Here is a 25,837-nt window from a genome sequence, read left to right as displayed (position 1 = left end):
ATTTTGTGCAAAAAGTAAGTGAGAGACATTCTGAAAGGCAAACTGGATTGAGTTACAGCAGAGATTGAATTTGCGCTGGTGTAAAAGGCCAAATAGATCCGATCACTGGAAACAGCCGAACACTGACACCCAATCGGGAGCTTTTTAGACTTACAACACGATTTTGCTGTTTTCCAAAGGTTCAAGAAATAAGACAAGAACAAATTCACACAACAAGACCTAACAAAGGGGGGAGATAAATGCTCTCTCTAAACCAATTAATACTAAATCTCCGGATGGGATTTTGTGTGAAACTGCACATTCCCCTCAGTGCTGTTACACCCGATAACCCATAGGAGGCGTCGTTCAACTGCTAATTGCTAAAAAACAGTCTTGTCTTTTGACACTTATAACACTAAAAGTGCTGTTGGCACCTTCTCCTTTAAGAAGATGCATCACTATCGACAGCTAAACACTAATAATGAAGGCAGTTACGTATGTTAATAAATGCTAATTTTTCACAACATATGACTGAGGGTTTCCAGCAATCGGTGACAAATCTTAACCGTCAATTAAACAATATACTTAACACTACACAGGCTATTTGATTGAACTTTTTTGGTCATCGAATGGCTTTTCCACTGTCTCCCTTGGAAACGCAAATAGTTTTGTGTGCAGGATTCAGCCATTTTCTTTCACAGCTGCAGCATGATGATAATCAATAAAGATCATGTAATCTCACAAAACCTGTCAAGAAACGGCCAAGTAATATTTCATCCCAAAAAAAAAAAAAAATCAATTTAATAAAATTTCACCCTCAATTCTCAATTTGTGTCATATGGTGTGTGTGTGCGTGTGTGTGTGTTGCTTGTAACAATATTGTTTTCATTGTAAGAAAAAAACTGTTACAATAAGAAATGATTGGTGGAATATTGAAAAAAATTAAGGAAACTGCATAATTGCCATGAAGATAATGTAAAAATATATGTATAAATATATGTATAATTTTAAATATATGTAGAAATATATATTTATACATTTAAATTATCTAATTATATGATTATATGTCATTATAAATTATATATTTAAATATATGTATCATTTAAAATTTCTTCTTTCTTTTTTTTTTAAATTGTGGGTTGAAATATGACCTGGGCATTTTGTGAAATTCACATTTATATGATGACTTCCCTGAAACAAATCAAGTCTAACCGCACTAAACCGCTGTGTTAAAGGTTTTAGAGTCTGGAGAATCCACACAGGCCTTTGGAAACAACACTTTGAATGTTCCTTTCAAATTTTAAACATATACATTTTCCCCTCAGCATTTGATTATTCAAGTGGGTAACAAAAAAAAAAACGAACAAAAAAAAGATTAGTTCCATTTCAGACAGTCTTGATACCAAGAGTAAAGAAACACATAAATGTATCAAGTAATTGCACACAACAGCGAAGTGAAAATGAACAAGATAAAGAAAAAACATAAAACAATACAATAACACAAATCCCTTTAAGTAACCAGTTTTCACAGACATGCACCTAGCAATGCACTGTTGTCTCCCACTGGGTCCCAAATCAACACGTTACACAATCTAGTTCTACCAACTTCAATGGTTCTCCACAAACACGAGTCAATACTGCAGCAACAGTGTCTGCTGTTCTCCAGCAGGATCTGAACGCAATGGGATTTGCCATCTAAAACTGGGTCTTAGTGCTTGTGGTATCATAGTGGGCTTGTGATCAGGAGGAATCATCCAGGAATTTATTCAAGAATTTTTTTTCTCTCTCCCTCTTGTTTTCATTTTTTAATCTCTAGTTTTAAACATGGTCGGCTAGTCTCTCTAGGCTCTTTATGACAACATAACGGATCATATGACAAACATTATATAAAAGTGCTGAACAAAAACTGATCCGACTAGGAATGTGACTTGGATTCGACCGACAAGGACTGGTATAGATTCACGCTTACTGAAGTTTCTCATCATACCCTGGCTGGTACACTTGAAAAAGGTCTAGGTAGTTTTAAAATATGAGCGACGTGAATGCTTAATCAGTTACCAGACCAAAAACCGAAGATAGCTACTTAATATCAAATGTTAATATGCACTCAAACGGTGTGCCGGTCGTATCCAGAAGCACACAGTGCCTGCATAACACTCACTTCCTATAAACTCACGTGTTACGTATAGTGAAGTTCGCCGGGTCTGTTTAAGAAGATGGCTGGCTGGGTGAATCTCACAAAAGTGGTAGTATTCCCATCCAAAAACAAAAGGAAGGAATGAATTATTTAGCTTGAAGAGATTAAGGACCACTACATTTTGGCAATTATCATTACCTTGACATAAAATCCCATTCTCATTAATATCATGTGAAAAATAAATGTATTATTGGAATTATAATCATAGTATTATTTGTTGCACTGCCTTTAGTTTATGCTGATTTAAACTACTGTATTACAGTAAAACATTACTGTGAGTAAAGGGATTCACCGTTGAGAAGAATTAAAGAAATTGACCAAAAAAATTATGTGCTGGAATTTTTTATTGTCCAAAAATAGGCATCTTTCTATTTATGCTTAATATGCAAAATATTGACTATTAATGTCATCCAAAATATTACTCCCCCTTTTCCTTTTTTGACTTTGGACGTTTTTGTGAGATTCTCTCAGCTCTGTTAGATCCTATTTCGCAGTGATGAACTAATCAGTTTTTAGTGTCCTAATTCGAGGGCAAGATGTACTGATCATATCTAAACAACTACAAACTACAGTAAATATAAAAAGGTGCTCTCGCTACACCGGTTATTTGATTGTTTTTGGTCATCGAGTGGCTTTTCCGTTTTCTCCTTTTGAAAAGTCGTTACGATTCATGTCGTTGATAAACCGTGATACAAAAGAGAAACACATATTCCCCACTGACAGTGAACGCTTGAAAATAGTTGTCCGATCCCTCGCGTGCGCGGTGAAAATGTCTCAGTGGAGGTGCAACGGAGACGGGGTCGGTTAGGATTTACTGTCTTGGCATTTGGTTTCGCTGGAATGGGCGCCTTGACTTAGGCACGGTGGTTTCTGTTTCTCCCACTGGCAGATGGCGTTAACGTAGCCGACAATGACCTTGTCCATCCAGGTGAGGGGCTGAGGGAACAGCACAGCCCCCTCGAAGAAACCCAGGTGTCCACCGTGCAGTGTCAGTGCGAAGATCACGTTTTCTTTCTTTTCTGGAAGGTGAAAATGAACCAACGAATCTCAGAATTGCAACAACTCAAATACAGATAATAGCATCTACTGTAGGCGGTGTGATGAAAATCTTATGACGACATGAGTCATTTTATATCACGGTAATAATCAACAATACTGAGCTCTGTCACACACATAATAAAACACTCCACTTCTAACTTCCTGTCACACTGCCACTGAGCAACAAAAAGGTTTCAATACACTGCTAATGTTGACCATCAGTTTGCCTTATGACACGATATTTATTATAAACACGAGTATGTTTAAACAAGTAGAGATGAGTCACATGCATTTATGTGGGGCTCTGTAGTAATTATGGGTGTTTTTGGCATATGAGTTCATACTCTAATAAAAGATCACTGTGGAAATAAGCTGTAGGCATGTTGAAGTAGGAGAAGCTATGCGAAGTGGGCAGAAATGACTACAAGAAAAATACAAATTTGACTCTTCAAAAAGTTCATAAAGAGATCGTAAAACTAATCCATATGAATTGAGCAGTTTAGCAAAAATATTCTGAAGAGACTCGATCGCTTTATGTGATGAACAGATTGAATTTAGGCTTTTATTCACATTTAAACATTGATCAAACAAAAACAGAAACTCAGCCGAACCTGCTTGACGCATGAGAATGAACCTCATCGCTTCTTGTGAAAGCTCAAACGCGCTGCGTAACACAGGATATGTGCTTGTAGATAAAGGGGAAATAATTCTGATGAAATGTAAAATAAGTCATTTAAAAAATCATGGCAACGGACGTTGGAAGTAGGGGTGTGCGATATCACGTTTTTTGATCGTTAACGATTAAAATGTCTCCGCGATCTGCTTTTGAAGAAATATCGTAGGATCGTGCATTCTATCAGTTTGCATTTCTGGCGCCTCCGTCTCAACACACTGTACAACGTGACGTATATTCACATGAAATGCAGAGGAACGGGACAAAAATTTTAAATTAATTATTTGCATGTGCTTTAAAGCCTTGCCGGTTAAACATGTCATTCGCTGCTGATGCGCTGTTCTAACGAGCGCTTTTCTGAGCGCTATACACCCGACGCGCACATGCACTAAAAGCCTGTCTAACGGCGCCTAGTTACTGGACTAAGTTATCTTTCGAGTCTTATTACGCTAATACTGTCAAATACACACAAGGTTTACATAAACAAAGTTGGTTATGTCTAAAGTGAAAGAACAGTAGAAAAAATTAAGAAAAAAATCTGCTTGTCAAAGGCGTGTATATTAGACTCGTTGCGTGCAGATCTTAAAGTGACAGTAGCCCTAATAGTAAACATGCTGCCGCTTGTCCTTAAAGGGATAGTTACTAGTCATTAGTTACTCACTCTAATGTTGTTCCAAACCTGTATTAATTTCTTTCTTGTGCTGAACACAAAAGAAGATATTTTGAGGAGTGTGGCTAACCGGGCAGTTGCTGGTCCCCATTGACTACCATAGTAAGAAAAAACTATTATGGTAATCACTGGGGTACATCAACTGTTTGGTTACCCACATTCTTCCAAATAACTTTTATTTTCAACAGAAGAGGGAGACTTATTCGGGTTTGAAATGGCTTGAGAGAGTAAATAATGACAATTAAAATTTTTGGGAGAACTATCCCTGTTAATAAAACAACAAAATACAAAGGGCAAATCACTCACTGCTCTTGACTGAGAACTTTAATAGTAGCTTTAATAAGAATCAATGTACAATTTATAGAGTGAAGTCTATGTTGCGTTTTATTTTCATATTTGTTCATTTAATTACGTTCTTCAATGCTGTTAAATACACCTGTAGCTGAAAAAATAAACCACTGTTTATTTCATTTGTATGTTGTACAAAGTTGTGTATGTGTATCTTTGTTCTTAATTTTTAATAACAAAGAAAATGACAAAGATTTTTTTATCTTCGCCACTTTGGCCTAAATGTCTGCGATTCTTTTTTCTTTTATATTTTGTTACCCAAGGCTTTGTTTTTAAAATAGGGACATTAGTTTGGCTGTAATGCTCAGTCACTTGCAAAATAGTAAAACAACATGAAAAGAAATCGTGATAAAATCGTGAATCTCCTGAAAAAAAAAACGTGATATGATATTTTTGCCATATCGCCCACCCCTAGTTGGAAGGTTTATATATCACAGCCACCGCACTAGACATTATTATTATTAACGGAAGGAGACGTAGACGTGTTATCCAAGCATTAATGGTAAGGAAAGACCCTTATACTGTGATCGGCACATATTTCTCCCTCATTTCTGCTTCAAGCTCTTGATTGTGGCATTTCTTTGAGCTTTAGAATCCAGTATTCCTGTAATTCTTTTGTCTTTTATGAATTTAATAAATAACTCTGTTTCCATTGCAGTTTTGCGAAATATTAATTTTTCGAATTGCCTGAAAAACAATACACTCATGCGAGTGTAAAAACTTTTTTGCGATAAATGGGAGCTTTTGCGAAATTGACGTGGTTCCATTGAGCGCATTTTCAATTCACAATTTCAATATGCGCAATTTGAACGGTAATGGAAACGCGGCTATTGTTTCCAGACTTTTGATAGTTTGGTGTGCAGTGCTGTACCTGCGAGCGTGCGAGGAATGGTGAGCAACGTGTTGTGCACAAGCGGATCATCAGCCGAGTTCACCAGCAGCAGAGGCACATTTATCTGCAACACAGCAAGAAAAACTACTCACAAACAGGAAGCCGACACACATGTCCTTAGACTCTCTAAAATGATTCACTAAATTACATTATCATTTTACTCACATTATGAATGTAATGAACACAGCTCTCCTTCTCGTAGTATTCCTTCAGAGAGTTGTGACCATGGAATTTTCTAAAAGACAAATTGACATCTTTCTATACTAGGAATAGTAGCCTAATATACTAGTAGTATATTAGTATGCCTACTAATATACAGCATATCGAAACTTTTGTACTGAAACTAGGTTTAGAAAATGTAATACATTAACATTAGTATATAGATTTGAAGAACTAATAATATGATTTTTTTATATAATTTATTATTCTAGGTTAATTTATAAATATACTACCGTAATGTTCACTTTTAATTCATGTTCAGAGTACATTAATGTTTATAAAAGTTAAAAACATTTGTAAAATTTTATATAAACTCTTTCCCTCATGATTGACGGAATTTTCCGCGGCTATCCGCGTTTTCACTGTTATAAGGTAGGGGGCGCTATTACACATATTCTGAAAGAATACAGAATCTCAGGATCAAAACACAGGCAAAGGAGAAACAAGTGATAAAAGCATTGCTTGTGCAAAAATGTTGCAGTTTTTATGAAACATTCATGCGTTGATAAAAAAAAAAAGAAAGCATGATTTTTAAAGCAGAGACTGTTCTTTCTTTTGATATATTGCATGTTCAGATATTCATACAACAAAATATTCAGTGGGCCATGAAAGTTTTGTGAACATTATCAAAAACGCTGGCGATGGCTGGCAACTTAAATAAAAAAAAACACTGGCAGGGAAAGAGTTAAACTAGATCATGTAAATAAATACATTGCTAACAGCATATAAGCACAATTTTTTTTGCGGTAACAATAGCAATGGTAAACATGATATTCTATAAATAACAGCAAAAAACATTGTTTGACAATCATAGTGAAGATTCAATTTCAGAGAACGTGACTAAAAATAACCCCTAAAAATACTACATACTATTTGTCAGTGTGTGTGGTCGATCAAAATTCTCGAATCTCAAAATGTGTCTCTTGTCTCGGTTTCACAAGACCGTCAGAAAAGTGACACAAATCACGTTTAGCAATTTCCCCGCACTCACCTCATGATGTTGTCATCGATCTGCATGAGTGATGTGGCAGTATAGAGCCGGCTCAGATCTGCATCCAACATTTTAGTGGAGCCCACACCGAACAAGGCGCCCCTGTTGGACCACAAAAAGAAACGATTTCCTGACTCTGTTCAAATGACAACTCAGTGGTTAGATTTGTATACTCTTACCACTCAGAAGGCAGTAAATTTATCTTGTTTTTGTGTAATCAGAGAAAGCATTACTGTAAGTTATTCTGAGGTCTCCTAATGGCTTGATAGCAAAAGAACATGTTGAGCTCATAGCAGTTTCAGGAGAAGAGTGAATATCACAGCTGGCCACTAAAGACTGCTCACAGCGACATCTGTCAAGAATCAATGCCGAACGCAAGATGGACCGTACCTGTGGGACAAAATGATCTTCTTCATGTTGTCGGCCATCAGGAAGTTATAGAAACGACGACACTGGTCCCACTGCAGAAACGTCTCCTGAGCTCTGAAGTAAAACACAAACACACAACACAAGTTTTAAACGCAATTTTAAGAAAGTAAGTAAAATTTATTTATATAGCACTTTTCACAGTTAAACATCACAAAGTGTGTATTTATTTGATACTTATGATCCCCAACTAAAAAAAAAAAGAAAAGTATAATATCTATATATATATATATATATATATATATATATATACTGTAGTTCAAAAGTTTGGGACAGGCAAGTTTTTTTTAGGTTTTTAAAATAAGTCTCTGACTGTGCGTTCACACCGCACGCGGCGAGAGCGTCAAAGTGGCCGGAAGCCATTCATTTTCAATGAGAGCCGGCGGCGAGCTCCGGCGAGAGCGGCGCGGCGCGTCTTGGGCGGCGAGAAGAGTTGAAATCAAGTCAACTTTATGGTAATAAGCTATGACGCGGTTCGGCGGCAACCAGCGGCAACCAATCGCAATGTAGAAGTCCTCCGCCTGAGAGGATACCAGAGAACACAATCCTGTAAACTTTGGTTCCGACCACATTAGTTCCTAAGCAAAATGGAGGAAAAGTGAATTATTTCTGTTGCGGGTTTCCCGTTATTGTACGACGTGTCCCTGTTTACATACAGGGACATTAATAAAAAGAACGACGAATGGAAAAAGGTGTCTGAAATTGTTGGTGTTTTGTTACTTTCACATTTAAAAGATTTTAATAGGTTAACTTATACCCTACGTGTTGCCAGTATGCACAAAATAGGATACTGATTTATGTTCAGTTCTTATTTGCTTTGCGGCTCCTTTAAATAAAGTTTAAAAAAAATCACGCATTCTAAAATCTACGTCAGAGAATCCCCGAATCTCACGGCGTCGATGGCAGGGCGGCGAGAGCGACTTTTGCCGCTCTCGCCGGCGGCGGTGTGAACGTACAGTTATGCTCACCAAGGGCTGCATTTATTTGATTAAAAATACTACACACAAAAAAAAAAACAGTAATATTGTGAAATATTTGTACAATTTAAAATGACCGTTTTCGCTTTTAATATATTTTAAAATGTATTTTTTTCCTGTGATGCAAAGCTGAGTTTTCAGCATCATCCAGTCTTCAATGTCACATGATCCTTCAGAAATCATTCTAATATGCTGATTTGCTGCTCAATAAATGTGTATTATGTTTATTATCAATGTTGAAAACGGTTATGTACACTTCTTTTTCAGGATTCTTTGATGCATAGAAAGTTCAAAAGAACAGCATTTATCTGAAATAGAAAGCTTTTTTAACATTATACAGTAATGGGGGGGGGGGGGGTAAATACAATAAATCAGTATTTCTATTCAGCAAGGATGCATTTGATTGATCAAAAAAGTTACAGTAGACACTTTTATGTTACAAAAGATTCGTTTTCAAATAAATGAAATAGAACTTTCTATTCATCAAAGAACCCTGAAAGATTTTATTTATCAACATTGATAATAATAATGAATGTTTTTTGAGCATCAAATCAGAATATTAGAATGATTTCTGAAGGATCATGTGACACTGAAGACTGGAGTAATGATGCTGAAAATTCATCATTGCATCACAGAAATAAATTATATTTTAAAATATATTCAAATAGAAAACAATTATTTTAAATTGTCATAATTTTTAACAATATTAATGTTTTTTTTGTTGGTATTTTTAATAAATAAATAAAAACGCCTTGGTGAGCATAAGAGACTTCTTTTAAAAAGATGAAAAATCTTACAGATCCCAAACCTTTTTGAACAGCAGTGTGTATATATACATTTATACCGTATATAAATATGTTAGACTCCTCATGCTGATTAAGTGGACCTAGAAACAAACAACTATGATATGCATGAGCCCTTCAATATCAATTCCATCTAAATTCATAAGGTGCATTAAAAGGGATCTTGAATATAATAATCCGGCAGATAATCGGGGAGAGCAGATTAGCAGAGGCTTTATAGACTCAGTAATCCGGTCTGAAGGCAGAGCTAGACTGTTTGGCAGTGCAGAGTTGAGTGTGTGGACATGCTGTAGAAACACCCAGCAGAGCTGCTGACAAACAGAACAGACAGCAAAGATGTGGCTTCAGATTCACTGAAGTCCCAACACACCCACTGCATTCCAGAGCCGCTTCTGCTCAGCCGAACGGACATCACAAGCTTATTCTCTGACAGTGATGCTCACTGTTTGGTTGTTAGACCAGTTGCTATGGTGCTCTTTAGTGTTGACATGTCAACACTGACATCGTTAGAGCCAGTGAGCAAAGTATACAATTAATTTTTTGTGGCTCTAAATATCAAATTAGATTTTCATATCATGCAAACTTTAAGTCTATAATTAAATAATGCTATAAATACTTTATTTTCAGCATCACTAGACCAGTGTCACATGATCCTTCAGAAAACAATCTAATATGCTTGCTCAAGAAACATTCCTTATGATTGTCAATGTTGAAAACAGTTAAAAAGAACTGCATTTATTTGAAATAGAAATCTTTCACACATTATAAATGTAACATTTGATTCATCAAATGTATCATTGGTGAATTTTTTTTAAAATTGCTTTACTAAAAAAATGCATTTTTACTGACTCCAAACTTGTGAATTACATATAACTTTTGTGGCCAGATGATGCTTGTCGAAATGTTCCTCATTTAATGTTGAAATAAAGGATGCTTCCTTTTGGAGGGTTCAAACGCACCCTGGAAATTCACAGTTTATATAACTTAAATTTTTAAAGAGTGCCGTTAGGGAGACTCTATTCAGGCTAACAGAGATATTCTTACACAAATGTGCAAACAGTGTGTGTTTACTTTGCACGAGTTTCATGCAATATGCAAATGTCAAGCGGAGGCAACAGGTGGACAATAATGAGACCATCTGTGCCGCTTTTAAATAACTAAGTACAATGTACACACTGTTAATTCTTATCTAGAGTTCAGTCGACTGACAGCAGTAGTAAAATGATCCAACTCATACTCAAAGCAAGCTGGCAGAATTTTTATCTGGGCATTTCGCCCAACCCTGGCTTCATGAATCCCTGTTCCACACCCCTCTGGAACGACATCAGGTATTATGTAGCTTCTGTCAGAGAACCGAGCAGCTCACCTTAGTGCACTGTAGCCCTGGCACACGCTAACACAGCACAGAACCCGCTCCTGGTTGGTACGGTTCTCTCCCAGGAACTTGCAGACGATATTTCCCCCCAGACTGAAGCCCACGACAATAAGTTTGGTTTGGGGATATGTTTTTTTAATGAACCCCACCATTGCTGCGAACTCCCATGTACAACCTACGGAAAGAAAAAATATATACTTAGCCACTAATATATATATTTATACTACAGGGCCGTTGAATGCTTGAATCTGATTGGTTGACGAACGTTCTGAGGTGTGCAATTATTTTCAGGGAACCGAACGGCTAAAGTAGTTCCAGCAGGTCTTAACCGCATTACAGTTCCATATCACTGCGCCTACTTAACTGTAATAACGGAAAATAGGATACAATTCATAACAAGAAAAAACATGCAGCCCCATGCGCTTGATCTACAATTTTCAATGTCTAACTTCACAATCAATGGAAACATGCAGTTTAATTTTAATAAATAAAGTATAGTCCTATATATATATAATCAATAGAAAATTAAACTGAATATTTAAATAAATTGATAGTCCTGCTGCACGGGTTTTCGTAATTATTGCAAATAATATAACAAATAAATAATTATTGATAGGCATATACTTGTTAAAAAGGCTTTGTGTTCCATCTATTAGGCTAGTCTACTGTCACTAATAGAAAAAAAGAATGAACTAATTAATTAAAACGAATTGAATAAATAAATAAATAATAATATTGACGCACATGCTTCTCTCTCTCTCTCCCTCACTGCATTAATAACTGCACTGCATAAAGCCGGGGACACACTTAGGCCTACTGTAAGGCCGGTAATGAATGTAATTTGATATGACTGATCATGCACGCGTTTTCAGCGCGTTCAGTCTGTGTTCACAGCGGTGTTTAAAATCTGCTGCATTCACAGTCAGAGAATGTTTCTAGTCGTTAAGTGTGTGTCCAGCATTACTCTGCTATCAGCGGCTCAAACCTCCGTTACTAACTCTAAAATGCCTTTTTGGAATTAGCAACGGAGCATGGGTTTAGATGCGCAAGGAATTAGTCCTACATACAAGAGCGTTTTAATGACAAAAACTTTAAAAACGTCTTGAAATTCATCATCTGAACAATATTTCGAGGTGTGGTAACTGTGGTATAAGCGGAATAATTGACTTCAGGCCGTTGAATTATTAGAAAAATAATGCACACCCGAGGTGTAACGGCCACTCCGCTTCGCGTCGTGACCGCATTACCACCTCGGGTGTGCATTATTTTTCTAATAATTCAACGGCCTGTCGTCAATTATTCCTTACATATTTATATATATATATATATATCTCAAAACTTCCTGAAACAGAACATTAAAGGGTTAGTTCACCCAAACATTTTAATTATCTTATAATTTACTCAACCTCAAGCCATCTTAGGTGTATATGACTTTGTTCTTTCAGCCAAACACAATCAGAGTTACTGTATATTAAAAAATATCCAGGCTCTTCCAAGCTTTATAATGGGAGTGAAGGGTGCCTTGGTTTAAAAAAAAAGAAAAAAGAAAAAAAAAGCACATCCATCATAACAGTAATCCATACGGCTCCAGGAGGTAAAAACACTGGCTTCCGGTAACGGCCGTACAAGAGTCTAGTTCTGGTGGAAGATTGACCTCTGACCTGACGTATGACGTATGACGTAGGAGTAGCGCAAGCTTCGGTACAGTAGACCAGGGGTTTCCAACCTTTTAGGATATGCGCCCCCCCAAGTTTGTCTAATTTCATTCGCGCCCCCCCCCCTCCCCCCTCCCAAAGTGCGTGCTAACGAGCATCATTGCTATACAAGTTTTGAATAGGTTCAGTGTTTAGAAGGAAGACAGGCTCTGCGTGACTGGGACTCGCACTTTTTATTTACAAAACTCAAATCAACAAAAAAAGTTGCGCCAACAGCGCATTCATCGTAGCCTTGCTACAGCATAATAATAATAAGTTTTATTTATATAGTGCCTTTCGGGCTCAAGGACGCTTTTCAATAAACAAACAACGATAAAGGCAATTTACATTAAGACAGTAGACAAAACAACAGTAGGTAGATGAGAGTGCAAGTACAATATGCGAATTAGGTAGAATACAAAACAATCTCACAATAATAAAGGCCATTTACATTATCGTTTCCATGGTGACGCGTCATTGCTTGTCACGTGACACAGCACAACCACAACACAGCGCTGAATGAATGAATATCTGCTCTTATGTCATTTTTCCTTTTTGATTAAAAATATTCACAAATGTGTTAGATATAGCATGCAACACTGATATTCCGATTGTCAAATATGTGCATGTGGATGTGTTTGGTTGTTTAAACACCTTTATAACGATCGCATTAGTTGAGCTGAGCTGTATGCGCGATGGGCAGCGCCATGTTAGTTTGAAAGAATCGGATGGATTTACAACGTCAATTCATCCACTTCTCCCGAAATACATTAAAGTAAGTGGCTGGTGAACTGGGAGAAGAATAGGGTAAAATGTAAAGCTATTATTCAATAGTGAGCGCGCTTCCCGAACTCGAGCGCGCAAAAGACGTGAATATAAAGCAAGCTTTATTTGCGAGCTACCCCCAATCAGCTGGTGGCTCGCGAGCGACGTGTTGGAGACCCCCTTGGCCTTGACATCTTCTGTGCACGGCAGACGGCGCCTTCTCAGCAAGCAGGGGCGCCAATTTGCCAATAATTGAAATTATATACAATATAAAACCGCTTCACGGCGCAGAGGACTTAGCTGCGGGACTAATCAGATTGCCCCCTCTAGTGGATGACTAAAGATTTGCTATCTTACATTCACGTTTCACTCTGAATTCTGCCTCTGAATTCACAGTTTCTCGCGCCCCCCTTAACAGGTGTTGGCGCCCCCCTAGGGGGGCGGGCCCCACAGGTTGAAAACCCCTGCAGTAGACGCCTCTCGAGGTTCAAACTAATAGGGCTGGGCAACAAACGCAAGCTCTTCCGTCATTTATTTTTAAAAACTCTCGTTTTAGACTTCCAATTTGTGACCTGTGTTTTGTTTTGCTCTATCCTCTGTGCTACCACATTCGTCAATACGTCATGCGTCGGGTCAGAGGAAATAGACTTGCTTACGGCCGTTACCAGAAGCAAGTGATTATAGTTTATAAAGTTATAAATATGGATATTTTTCCAACAAAAAGGCATCACTTCACTTCAGAAGGCTGGATTGCTTTTATGATGGATGGATGGATGCACTTTTTTGAGCTTCAAAAACTCAGTTACCATTAAAGGGGTGGTAAAGTATGATTTCACTTTTCTAACTTTAGTTAGTGTGTAATGTTGCTGTTTGAGCATAAACAACATCTGCAAAGTTACAACGCTCAGTTCAAAGCAAAGGGAGATATTTGCTTTTAAAGAAAAGTACTACAACAAACGGCTGGTAGTTAATGACATCACCAACCCTAAATGTACATAATCCCTGCCCCGGGAACACGCAGTCCATGTTGAGAAGAGGAAGAGTTGTTGTATAAGAGAGTACATTTGTGAGTCAGCTCAAACTTTAGCATCTATCTTTTCACATGCAATAGAAAATCACTGAGTTCATCTCACAACAGTTCCTATACGAGCAATTTATAGATTACCATGACAGAATATCCTAATTGAAGATAGTTAACTCCACATCAGCAACATAAATTCAACAACTAACCATTCAGAGACGTCCTGTTGCTTCTACATGTTGTCACTTCTTCTTGAGTCTCTCCATCTTTGTCTGACTCCGTTTTAACATTAAAGGCAGAACAGTTTCTGTCATTTTAGTGTTAGTCTGTGAGGTAATCGCAGCTGCTAACACACACCAGCTCTTGAAACCCCGCGCTCTGCAGCAGCTCATTTGCATTTAAAGGGCCAGGCACAAAATGGTGCGTTTTTGCAAACCCTCAAAAAGTGACAACTTTAACATGCTATATAAAAAATATCTGTGGGGTATTTTGTGCTAAAACTTCACACACACACACTCTGGGGACACTGAAAATTGCATTTTTCCACCCCTTTAACTCTCCCATTATAAAGCTTGGAAGAGCCAGGATATTTTTTTTATATAACTCTGTGTTTGGCTGAAAGAAGAAAGTCATTTACACCTAGGATGGCTTGAGGGTAAGTAAATAGGATAGGATAATATTAATTTTAATTAGTATAGGATAATATTAATTTTTGGGTGAACTAACCACTAACCAACTAAGTTGAATAGGCACCAAAAGTGACTAGTTTAGCATTATAAGATGATGAATATTTACATCTCTAAAATATGATAAAATAAATTCACACCTGATAAAATATAAAATGGCATCTAATTAAAATGAAAACCAATCAAATGTAATAAAAACTGATAAAAAATAATAATAAAGTAATTAAATTTAATTTCTTAATGTAACGGAGGCCAGCTAGAGCAATGCGGGACTGACGCTAGACACAGCGGTCTTTAGCGTCATTGTTAGCGCACCCGCCTCCCATGGCGGAGAAGGCGGTTCAAATCCCGCTCAGAGAGGATTGAGAAGGATCTGTTACGTTGGTGAGTTACTTGTTACTTGAAAAGTGCCCAATTCATTCATAGCACCACTCTAGAAATATGACATTTCCTGGATAAACACATTTGTTCGTCATAATGCATAAAAATCTCGTACCGTAGGTGAACATGCGAGGGGAGGTGAGCTCAATGTTCGGCAAGGCCCCGAGGTGATTTAGCACAGCACATCGGTAGCCCTGTTTCTGCGAATGGTCCACAAAGGTGCGGATATAGTGCTTCTCACTGTGGTTCCCAATGCCAGGACAAATGACCATGGTGACGTCCTCTGTGAAACCAACACGAAACATTAAGAGCGCTTGCTATGGAAGAAATTACACATGTAGACAAATACATGCAAATGTATGCAGACAAATGCTGAAGTTGTTCAACATTAACAAGCAAATGTAGTGCGTTTATCTTTTCTTTTCCAGGCAATGTGTCACAATGTTGGCACAAAGGAAACAAGTGCAAAATACATTGTTTGTATAACAGCAAAACTGCATAAACTCCACTTTCTAATGCATTGACATAATGCAATAGCACAGATGCACGTTTTATTTATTTACAGTATATACGTTATTCATTTAATTTCTGTGGTGTATTCATCTTAAACATCAACATAATACTTATGGTCGTTGAAAAAATCCTGGTCTTATTTTGTGCAATTGTTATTTCAAATAGTTAAAACTTAAAAAAAGAGAGATTTTTCTAAATAATATTCGTTTTTCTCACAAAGATCACATTACAGATGTAAAATGGTTGCAGGAAAACTATGAGTAAGCAAACTATTCAAATGTAATTTAAGTGATACTTTCTCCTTGAACCTGAGTGCGAGACTTTTATCAGGTTTCCACATAGCAGAGTAGTGTTACAGACTAAATGCGCCCGACTACATGGCACTGACCTCCGGACTGATGATCCGCCAGGGGTTCAAAGAGGTCAAAAGTTGCAGTGGCCCCGTCCTGCATGGGCAGATATTTGCGCAGGCCGAACGGGTGAGGTGAACTGACCCGACCCAACTTTCCATAAAGGGCTGTCTGCAGATGACCACTTTTACCCCATAGCAGAGGAGGAATGTACCTAGAACATGAAACAAAATCTCAGGTTTACACAGTGGTACATGATTTGATTTTGTACCCAACTATAACTTCAAAAAGGTGGCCTGTAGTCAGCTCAGATAGATAGATAGGTCAGTTCGAAAAACAAAAAAACTGCAGTCAAATCAATGTTTAAGATTGTTTCTAGGTTTATGTTTCTAGGTTCATGTTTCATCAAAATAAAACATACAGAATGTGCATATTTTTCTGATGATTATGAACGATTAGTGTAGCGGCTCACATTTCTGAAGTGCTTTTGGTTTGTTTCTGGGTCTGTATACTAATAGCAGGCACTGGGACAGGTCACCATGCGGCATCACAGAGGTGCACGCTGCAGTTATGTAATAGACCCGCCCACCAATTAGGCTTTAACCAATTACACACTGACCCTTTGCTAAGCTCGTAGGTTGTCTGAGTAACAGTCTCATAGGAATGAAGTGGATTTCTCTGTGAACAGCATGATTTTTGGTGAAATGTGCTCATGAAGTGGTAATGGATATTACACTTGTGTGGGCAGGATGAAGTATAAGCATTTGTATCAGTTGTTTGTCTTTAAAAATATATAAGAAATTATACAAATTACTGTGATAAAAAGGCAGAGGCCCAAAATAGAGAAAGGTTTTTCCACTGACAACTGAAAAAGCTTTATTTTATAGTGATTATAATAAGTGAACAAAACAATTAGTCAGTTCTGTGTGTTCTGTGAAGGGCATAGTTACTTGCAATCCCCACCACTACTATTATCTCAATATAAAATAAAATCTCTCAAAAGAATGATATTATCTCAAAATAAAATACTCTACTGTTCAAAAGTTTGGGATCAGTAAGAAATTAATATTTGTACTCAGCAAGGACACATTAAATTTATCAAGTGACAGTAAAGACCTTCACAATCTAACAAAGCTCTCAAATAAATGCTGTTCTTTTGAACTTTCCATTCATTAAACAATCTTAAAAAACAAATGCATGCTCAGTTTTCAGCATTAAAAGTAAGAAATGTGTCTTGAGCAGCGAATCAGCATATTAGAATGATTTTTCTAAAATATCATGTGACAATGAAGACTAGTAAAGCTGAAATTTCAGCATTGCATCACAAAGAAATTATATTTGTAAATATTAAAATAACTTATTTCAAACTGTGATACTATTTTATAGGGCTGTCCCCGAATAGTCGAAGATTCGATGCATCGATATGCGGAGCCTGATTCGACCACCGATCTCACAGTCGAATCTTCGCGGGTGAAACGAGCATCATACCATTTTGGCAATATGGGGGTGCTCAATGTCTAATTGCACACAGAACTACTGGTTTTGTACGGTTATATTAAGTTATATACAGCCTTTGATTATGATAATGCAGTAAAAACAAAAGTGAAAAGAAAGAAGCGTTCAATAAATATTTTTAACGTGTTAGTGAATAAATCCAACCACCCCTGTGACAGATTTAAGTTTCACTTTCCCTGATCCATGAGGAGACAAGGACCATCTTGACGGCAGGGATTAGGCTGGATTAAGAAAACAGACTATTTGAAAAGACTCAAATGCACACAAGCAGAGTGAAAGACTGGATTTTTTTTGATCGGGTAGGGTACAATTGTTTTCAAACATTTCAGCCGTTTTCTAATTTTAATTGGCTGTGAACATGTTTAGCTAAAAAACTGCCAGTTTGCGTTCATTGTTGTTTCGGCAGTTAAAAAGAGAGCGTTCACAATTCTGGCTAAACTTTCATTGTTCTAATAATTTATTTCGTCTTATTTTATTTATTGATCACTCAGGGTTACCTAATTTAACTGTGTTTTTTTTTTTTTTTTTTTTTTTATGTTCCCCTGCACTTTGGCATTTTGCACACATTTGTTATGCTCCCTGTGACTTGATTCTGACTTTATTTCGTTTTTTTAATTTATTTTTTATTATTAGAAATGTATAATCTGTTCTAATTTAATTCTTTAAATTAATGCTTTTTTTGTGTGTCGATGTTGCGCTGCACTGTAAGCATGCATGCTGGCACAGGCAATTTTGCCGATTTAATTTCATTTCGCAAAATGTGAAATGCAAATCCTAGAGAGGTTTTTTTTTTAGGTTTATTTATATCAAAATGTTCTTTTATTATTTGTCTGATGTTCTGTATTTCGATCGCGGCTTTAGAATATTATGAGAAAACTTTTACAAATGTTTATCCACCACATTACCCTTTTTATTTAAACCTAAATGAGTTTGTCTGTCAGTTGGCATGCAGTTTTGGTCGCTTTATTAAAAGTTGTTGCTGTGTGCAGTGTGTAAAATAAAATAAAAATAGTTTACCCTCCTGCTGACTATAGTGTCGTGCCCCTCCCAACCCATTCACACACACATAGATGATTCGACTATCGGTCGACTACAGAAAGATTCGAAAATTCTGATTCGACTATGAAAATTCATGGTCGAGGACAGCCCTACTATTTTAACAATATTACTGTTTTTACTGTATTTGTGATCATATAAATGCAGCCTTGGTGAGAATAAGAGACTCCTTTCAAAAGCACTAAAAAAAAAAAAATTGTACTGTACTACTAATATTTTTAACATTATTCAGTGAGTTAACATTAATTTACATTGCAGCTAATGCAGTGATCATTGCTGAAGACATAAATGTTGATTTGGATGACATATGAATTGTAATTAATAGCCATGAACTTTAGGACTTTCTATTTAAATTTGAAAATGAGCAAAAATTAAAGGTACAGTATGCTATTTCTGAGAAACGCTGTTGAAAGTGGATTGGACAGAGCAGCAGAACACACTTGAAGCCAATCAGCAATAGGGGCGTATATATATATTTTTAAATTAGGACTAGGGGCATATATTTATTATTATTATTTTTTTTTTTTATTAGCACTAGGGGCGCATATATTTTAATTAAACAGAAAAAGCTTCTTGAAATTGTAATTAATCTGAAAAGTTTTAAGTAACAACAATACATCAAATGTTAAGCAGATTTCCTCGAATAACCAAGTGATACAAAAAACTTCCATTTCAGAGTATCACTGTTATGGGAGGTAACATTTCTAGAATTTTACTGTTTGGAGACGCAACGCAACTAGAGCATCACTGTTTCGTGCTGTGACATTCCATAAGACTCTTTCTCACTGGCAATGAATCAACGTGACCCTCCTTTACTCTGATGCCTACAGGTACCCAGACCACTTAAACCACGTTTATTCCCACAAAGTGAGGCTAAAAACAGCCGTAAACAAAGTACACACAACACCGTTCACATCTTTCCCATCTCACTGTCACTGCGATCTATTCCACACCTCCTGAAGTATTACATAAGATGTTCTCACAATAGCCTCAAGCGTAGCTACATAACCAGTGTCTATTATATGTGATTATCCTTAAAATATGGGTTATGAGATGTGAGGGAAAGCCCTGCTGGTTTAATCTGCTCACTATGACACGGTCAAATAAGAAGACAGAGGATCAGCACAGAGGGCTTTACCATAAAAAAACAAGACATTTGAGGTGAGTTAAGTTTCTAGGGCAGATAAAATATGCAACACAAATGCATACTCGCTTTAAATAACCAGGAATGATGACAAACAAGGCTTGAGTGTTACTTGACTAACCACAGAACTGTCAAGAAACAGGCTTGTTTGTTTCCTGTACTTCATCTAGAACCATTCCTCCCTTTGTTGACTGAGCTGCAGTCATCCGCAAGCATAAAAGATTAAAAAAACAAGGAAGCATGCAACGGCAGGGCTGCGTTGGCGTGACACACCTAATAATGCTCCAAAGTCCAGACCCACAATGCAACATCACAGGCATGCACGACTATTATCAATGCTTGAAAAAAGAACCTACGGATCTTCAACACTGAATGGTCTAAAGCCGTTGTTTTCTTAAAAGGCGTTTTGCTAGACAATCCTCTAACCAAACAAACATGGGGAAAGTTAATTGTGGCACTGAAGAGATCAGGATAAGTACGGACAATGGGCTGGGTTTTTTTTCTTCTTTTTTTTCGATTGATCTCTTGGCCCCTAGTGTAGTAGCTGTACTGGAAAATAATGATTACATAACCAGCTGTGAGTCACTTTGGGTTACAAAAGTAACACCCACCCGCACAGTGCAACAGACAACTTAGGAGGTCAATGCGTGCAAAACGGCCTCCAGAAGACAGGTTTCTCATCTGAATCGCAGATTCTGTGCTACAACAAGAAAATGAACGACTACCATCACGTGGAATTGAAACATTAATACTGCCAAGACTAACAGTGGCTTGATGAATCACCCTGTCAAGTGTATTACACACTATACAATAGCAGTGCAAGTACACAAACATTTCTGCTGATGTTATTGGAAAGGCATGCTTTGTCTTGGCCTCAAATATAAACAGTATAATAACCATATGGTGTTTCAGCTCACAATAAATTCTTGAAGCAGCACCTCAACGTTTACATGAACTGTTGTTGTTGTTGTTGGATTTGAGCGTGAAATGCAATTAACACTAAAAAGAAATATAAAGAAAAATGACAAAATTAAAGTGAAAACTGAAGATAATATCTAAGATCATTTAAAATATTAATGAACACTATAAATATGACAGCTACAGTGATAAAATCTGCTAATAATACCATGCTTAACTGAATGCTTACAATATTCATATACCATGGCTTATACATGGCAGTATGGCTGTTAAACGATTAATCGCATCCACAATAAAAGTTTGTGTTTACATAATAAATGTGTACTGTGTATAATTATTTAATACATATAAATACACATATATGCTTTTATATATAAGAAATATTTGCATGTACATAGATTTATATTATATATAAATTATACATATTTTATATATAAATAACACATTTTTCTTAAATATAAACATGAACGTGTGTGTATTTATATATACAAAATAATTATACACAGTACACACACATTTATTATGTAAACACAAACTTTTATTTTGGATGCAATTAATCGTGATAAATCGTTTAACAGCCCTACATGGCAGTCTAAGTTAATTCAAAGATACATTCGATACATGTCTAACAAACATGGAATTACCATGGACCGGACATTATAGGACCGGACTTAGACAGTTTGGGGTCAACAGAAGTCTGCATTTATTTGATCGAAAATAGAGTAAAACAGGAATATTGTGAAGTATTATTATAATCTAAAATAACTGTTTTAATATATTTTAGATTTATTAATTTATTCCTGTGATGTCAAAACTGAATTTTCAGCATCATTACTCATGTCACATGACTGGTCAGAAATCATTCTAACATTCTGATTTGCTGCTCAAGAAACATTTATTATTATTATCAATGTTGAAAACAGTTGTGCTGCTTAATATTTTTGTGGAAACTTTGATAAAAAATTTTTTAAATCCTTTGAGGAATAGAAAGTTCATTAGAACATCATTTACTTGGAATAGAAACCAAACATTATAGAATGTCACAACTGTCATTTCTGGTCAATTCAATTTAATAAAAAAATGTATCGTTCTGATCCCAAACTTTTGAACGACAGTGTATATTTATGCAAGCGATTCTAGGAGCAGCGCATTAGTCTTAGCAACCACATGCTAAAAGCAGCGCAGTTTCAAAAACAGCCTCTAAGCTATTCTGAGATGTGGTTTACTCAGTAGACACGGTAACTGCAGTGAAATGATAATCTGAACGGTCACACTCACTCTTTGGTCAGGATAGGACAGGACTTGAGCAGGAAGTGGTTGAGTGTTGTCTCCTGGTATGTGAGGTCTGGTGGAGCTGTGGGACTTTTCAAGTTTAGGCACCGGACGATGACGTAGAGAACTGTGGCCACCGCCGCCAACTTCATGCCGTCAAACATCGCGGGCATCTCCGGTGCCACCGTGTATACCTCCGATTCGTGAGTGTTCATATTTGCGCTGAAAATAAACAATAACAGATGACTGATGCCATGCTTGTGTAAACTACAGTACAATGAAGAATAAAGAATGGTCTCTGAAGTCACATGACATTATATGAGGATCTATATTTGGTTTAAATATTCCAATGTGCAGTCACACAAATGGGAAACAACACAATTGGCCTCGACCAAAGATTTTTCTAGTTGACAGGTAGTTGTTAAAGCCATTAGTTGACTAGTTGCACTTATGATATTAATTTAATTACTTAAATATACTGGGGGTCAGGGCTGAGAAAGAATATTATATGTAACATTGCTACATTACAAAGAAATATTACAGAGAAATACTAACACTCTTGGATACGCGCCTAATAATAGAGCACATTATCTAGATTAAGGTTAGCATGAGCGGACATGTAAAGTGGCATTAGCCATATTTGAGGTCAGTGAACGATAGGCGAACGTTTGGATTTCTTGCCCGACATAATTACCACACAGACCAGCCGTATTAAGTGTGTGATAATTATAACGATAATTATACAGTTCTAGATATCATTCTAAATATAAAAGAATAGCAGAGACCACACCACAACTATAACGGCACATAGAAACAATATCATTGGAATCACTTTCAGAACGATTTTTTTCTGATGAAAGTTAAAAACATTGACAGCCAATCAGAATCCATCCTACTTTTTTCCCGCCAGCATTTTTATTATTTATTAAGTTGCCAGCCACCGCAAGCGTTTTTTGGTCATTTTTATAAAAAAAGCATGGCCCGCAGAATAGTTTGTTGTATGAATATCTAAACATGCAATATATCAAAAGAAAGACTCTCTGCTTTTAAACAAAACATTTTAGCTTCATGTATTATTTTTTTAATCAACACTTGTATGTGGATAAGTTCCATAAAGAAAGCAAAATTTTGAGAAAAAGCTGAGAAAATTGTGGATCAGCTTAAGTACGATGATCAAAACACACATCGAGTCCATCAACACCCCTAAAGCTTGCACAGTCCTAACCACTTCCTGGGGAAAGAGTTCAAGAGCTCAGACATTTAAAACAGCAGATGACAAATCTGCAGCGCTCGCTTATAATAAACAGAACAATATCACGCGTTGATGTGGACACCAATACTGTACATTCATCGTTATAGTTATCGTACTGGTGCGAATGGGCCTTTAGGGGAAAACCATTCAAACAATAGCTTGTTGATAATAGAAACAGATGGAGTCACTTACTTTGTAGGTTAGATGGGGTCCTTGAATGTGATTTCGTATTCTCTGATGAAGAGCGAGGATATTATGGGCGTGGATTGTAGGTCACAGTGATCTGGTCAATTCTTTGAAGAAGGAAAAGAAAGAACAGTGACACGCATTAGAAACGATAAGATAAGGTTGATGACTAACAGTGTCAACAAGTACATGTTAATACCTTAACTATCAGCTGTATGCATATTAAAGGAATAATGCACCCAATGGCAGTTCTCACCCTCATCTCATTACAAACGTATGATTTTCTTTCTTTAGTAGTGTAACACAAACGAGTTATGTACATTTTGAGTGCCAAATTCAATTAAAGGAAATGTCTTGATTTAAATTAGATAATCTTAAGGCACATGGTACTTGATCTAGCCCTGCTAACTCAGGAAGACTTCAATTTTTAATTGAGAGGAAATGCACCGGTCAACTTGATTCCCTGAGACCATGCTCATTTCGGTCTTAACATGCATTAAGTTCACAAATGCACTACATTGTGAATGTTTGTCCCCTAATTAAAAGAGGAAGACTGTATTTGTTTTTGTATCCATCCATGAGGATGAGCTTTGTGAAATTAATCTGAATGAATAAAATGAATGCAATAGTACATTATAAAGCAAATACAGCCAGCAACAATCACTAATCAAAGATAATCCAAAACAATCCACATTTGGCGTGTAATCTCCTATACAATTATGTGAGAGCAAAAATCACCTTGAAGAGAAATATAATTTAAAATATATACTATACAATTTAGTTTTTTTACACAATTCCATTAATAACCTCAATAAACGTGATTGCATAACACTTAACAGGTCATTATATCATTCAAACACGTCAGCATCATAAAACTTTGTATTGTTCATACAATTCCTATTTAAATATATGTCTAGATAGATGGAAGCTAGATAACATATCAGTGGAAATAATGTTTGCATACAGCGCATGCACACAATTTAAAAGTATTTATATAGCATTTGTTGTACTTCTCTATTTTAATATAAATCATAACCTTGTTAGTGTAATGGAATAATAAAACAAAATAGAGAAGTACAACAAATGCTATATAAATAGGCTACTTTTAAATTGTGTGTATGCACTTTTTACAAACATTATTTCCACTGATATATTATATAGCTTCCATCTATCTAAATAGGAATTGTATAGCATTTGTTGTACTTCTCTATTTTAATATAAATCATAACCTTGTTACTGTAATGCAACCATGAGGTTTAACATTTACTATTTCCATTATTTTTAATGATGATGTTCAAAATTGTGCAATATGGTGGTTTTATTACTCCATTACACTAACAAGGTTATGATTTATATTAAAATAGAGAAGTACAACAAATGCTATACAATTCCTATTGAAATATATGTTTAGATAGATGGAAGCTATATATCGGTGGAAATAATGTTTGTATACAGCGCATACACACAATTTAAAAGTATTTATATAGCATTTGTTGTACTTCTCTACTTTAATATAAATCATAACCTTGTTAGTGTAATAGTAAGTTAGCAATAAAACAACCATATTGCACAATGAACATCATCGTTAAAAATAATGGAAATAGTAAACGTAAAACCTCATGGTTGCATTACAGTAATGAGAATGGAGGGCTAAAATCTGATTAATTGTCATCAAAGTAATGTTACAATCAGACTTCATATATATATTAAATTTAGAAAGAAAAATAAATAACCTGGACATGCTCTCCACTGGCACTGATTAATAGCATTGAAATTATCAAGGTGTGAAATATCAAAAAGTATGTATCAGAGTATTATTAAGCATATAAACAGTTAAACACACACTTAATGATGGTGTTATGATGATCGTGACAGTGTGGTGATTGTAAGTGTATCCTGCAAAATAAGGCCCAGCATCTGCCATTACTTCAAAACAATCTCACACACTGACATATCCTGTGATTTTTATATTTATATGCAGTGTGGATATGAATGTCTACGGAAAACAAGTGGCACTGCAGATGTCAAAAGGGTAAAACAGGAATCATCTGTCCATGATAGTGTGATGGACAACGTAACGTATATGACATATATATACAAACATCCGCTTAAGACATAGCTATGGTGGAAAAAACACTAGTCTGATTTAATAATAAAAAATGAAAAAATAGAGTTATGTTAAAACCCGCAGAATGTTGTTTAGGTGAGCAGTGTAAACAGGAAAACGAGACGACACCCCTACACATAACGTTACACACAAGTAGAATAAAACGCATCGTATTCAGTGCGGATGAACGCATCATACCTCGTTCCCCAATCTATCACAAACAGCTCCCTTTCTGTATTGGTCAAATGTAGATTTGTCCTCTCTCCTCAGGACACGGTGTGTTTACTTAGCGTTGTATTATCCGCGGTCCCCTTTCTAGCATTTTCTTCCTTCTCGTCTCATCTACAGACAGACAGACGCGCAACACACTTCCTGCTTTAGAAGAAGTC

General features: G+C 36.3%; 1 protein-coding gene across 1 annotated transcript; it reads right to left on the bottom strand.

Annotated features, from left to right (window-relative positions):
• Positions 1-1,108: 1,108 nt before the first annotated feature.
• On the bottom strand, positions 1,109-25,837 carry abhd2a (abhydrolase domain containing 2, acylglycerol lipase a). The gene is made up of 11 exons (XM_079604745.1): positions 25,647-25,837; positions 23,348-23,448; positions 21,910-22,125; positions 16,037-16,212; positions 15,251-15,418; positions 10,580-10,763; positions 7,398-7,490; positions 7,008-7,109; positions 5,963-6,032; positions 5,777-5,861; positions 1,109-3,195 (listed from the first exon to the last, which is right to left on the bottom strand). The coding sequence occupies exons 3-11, from the start codon at positions 22,116-22,118 to the stop codon at positions 2,981-2,983; spliced, it is 1,302 nt and encodes a 433-aa protein (XP_079460871.1). The 5' UTR covers positions 22,119-22,125; positions 23,348-23,448; positions 25,647-25,837; the 3' UTR covers positions 1,109-2,980.

The sequence above is a fragment of the Phoxinus phoxinus genome, assembly GCF_949152265.1.
Source record: "Phoxinus phoxinus genome assembly, chromosome: 2".
Lineage (NCBI taxonomy): Eukaryota > Metazoa > Chordata > Actinopteri > Cypriniformes > Leuciscidae > Phoxinus > Phoxinus phoxinus.
This window is presented reverse-complemented; position numbering and strand designations above follow the sequence as displayed.

Coding starts and splice junctions, on each gene's coding strand:
- abhd2a (XM_079604745.1), bottom strand. CDS start 22,118: ATGAACACTCACGAATCGGAGGTATACACGGTGGCACCGGAGATGCCC. Junction 7,491..10,579: donor CAGGGCTACAGTGCACTAAG/GTGAGCTGCTCG, acceptor GTTTTACTTCAG/AGCTCAGGAGACGTTTCTGC. Junction 3,196..5,776: donor CATTCCTCGCACGCTCGCAG/GTACAGCACTGC, acceptor TTCACCTTCCAG/AAAAGAAAGAAAACGTGATC.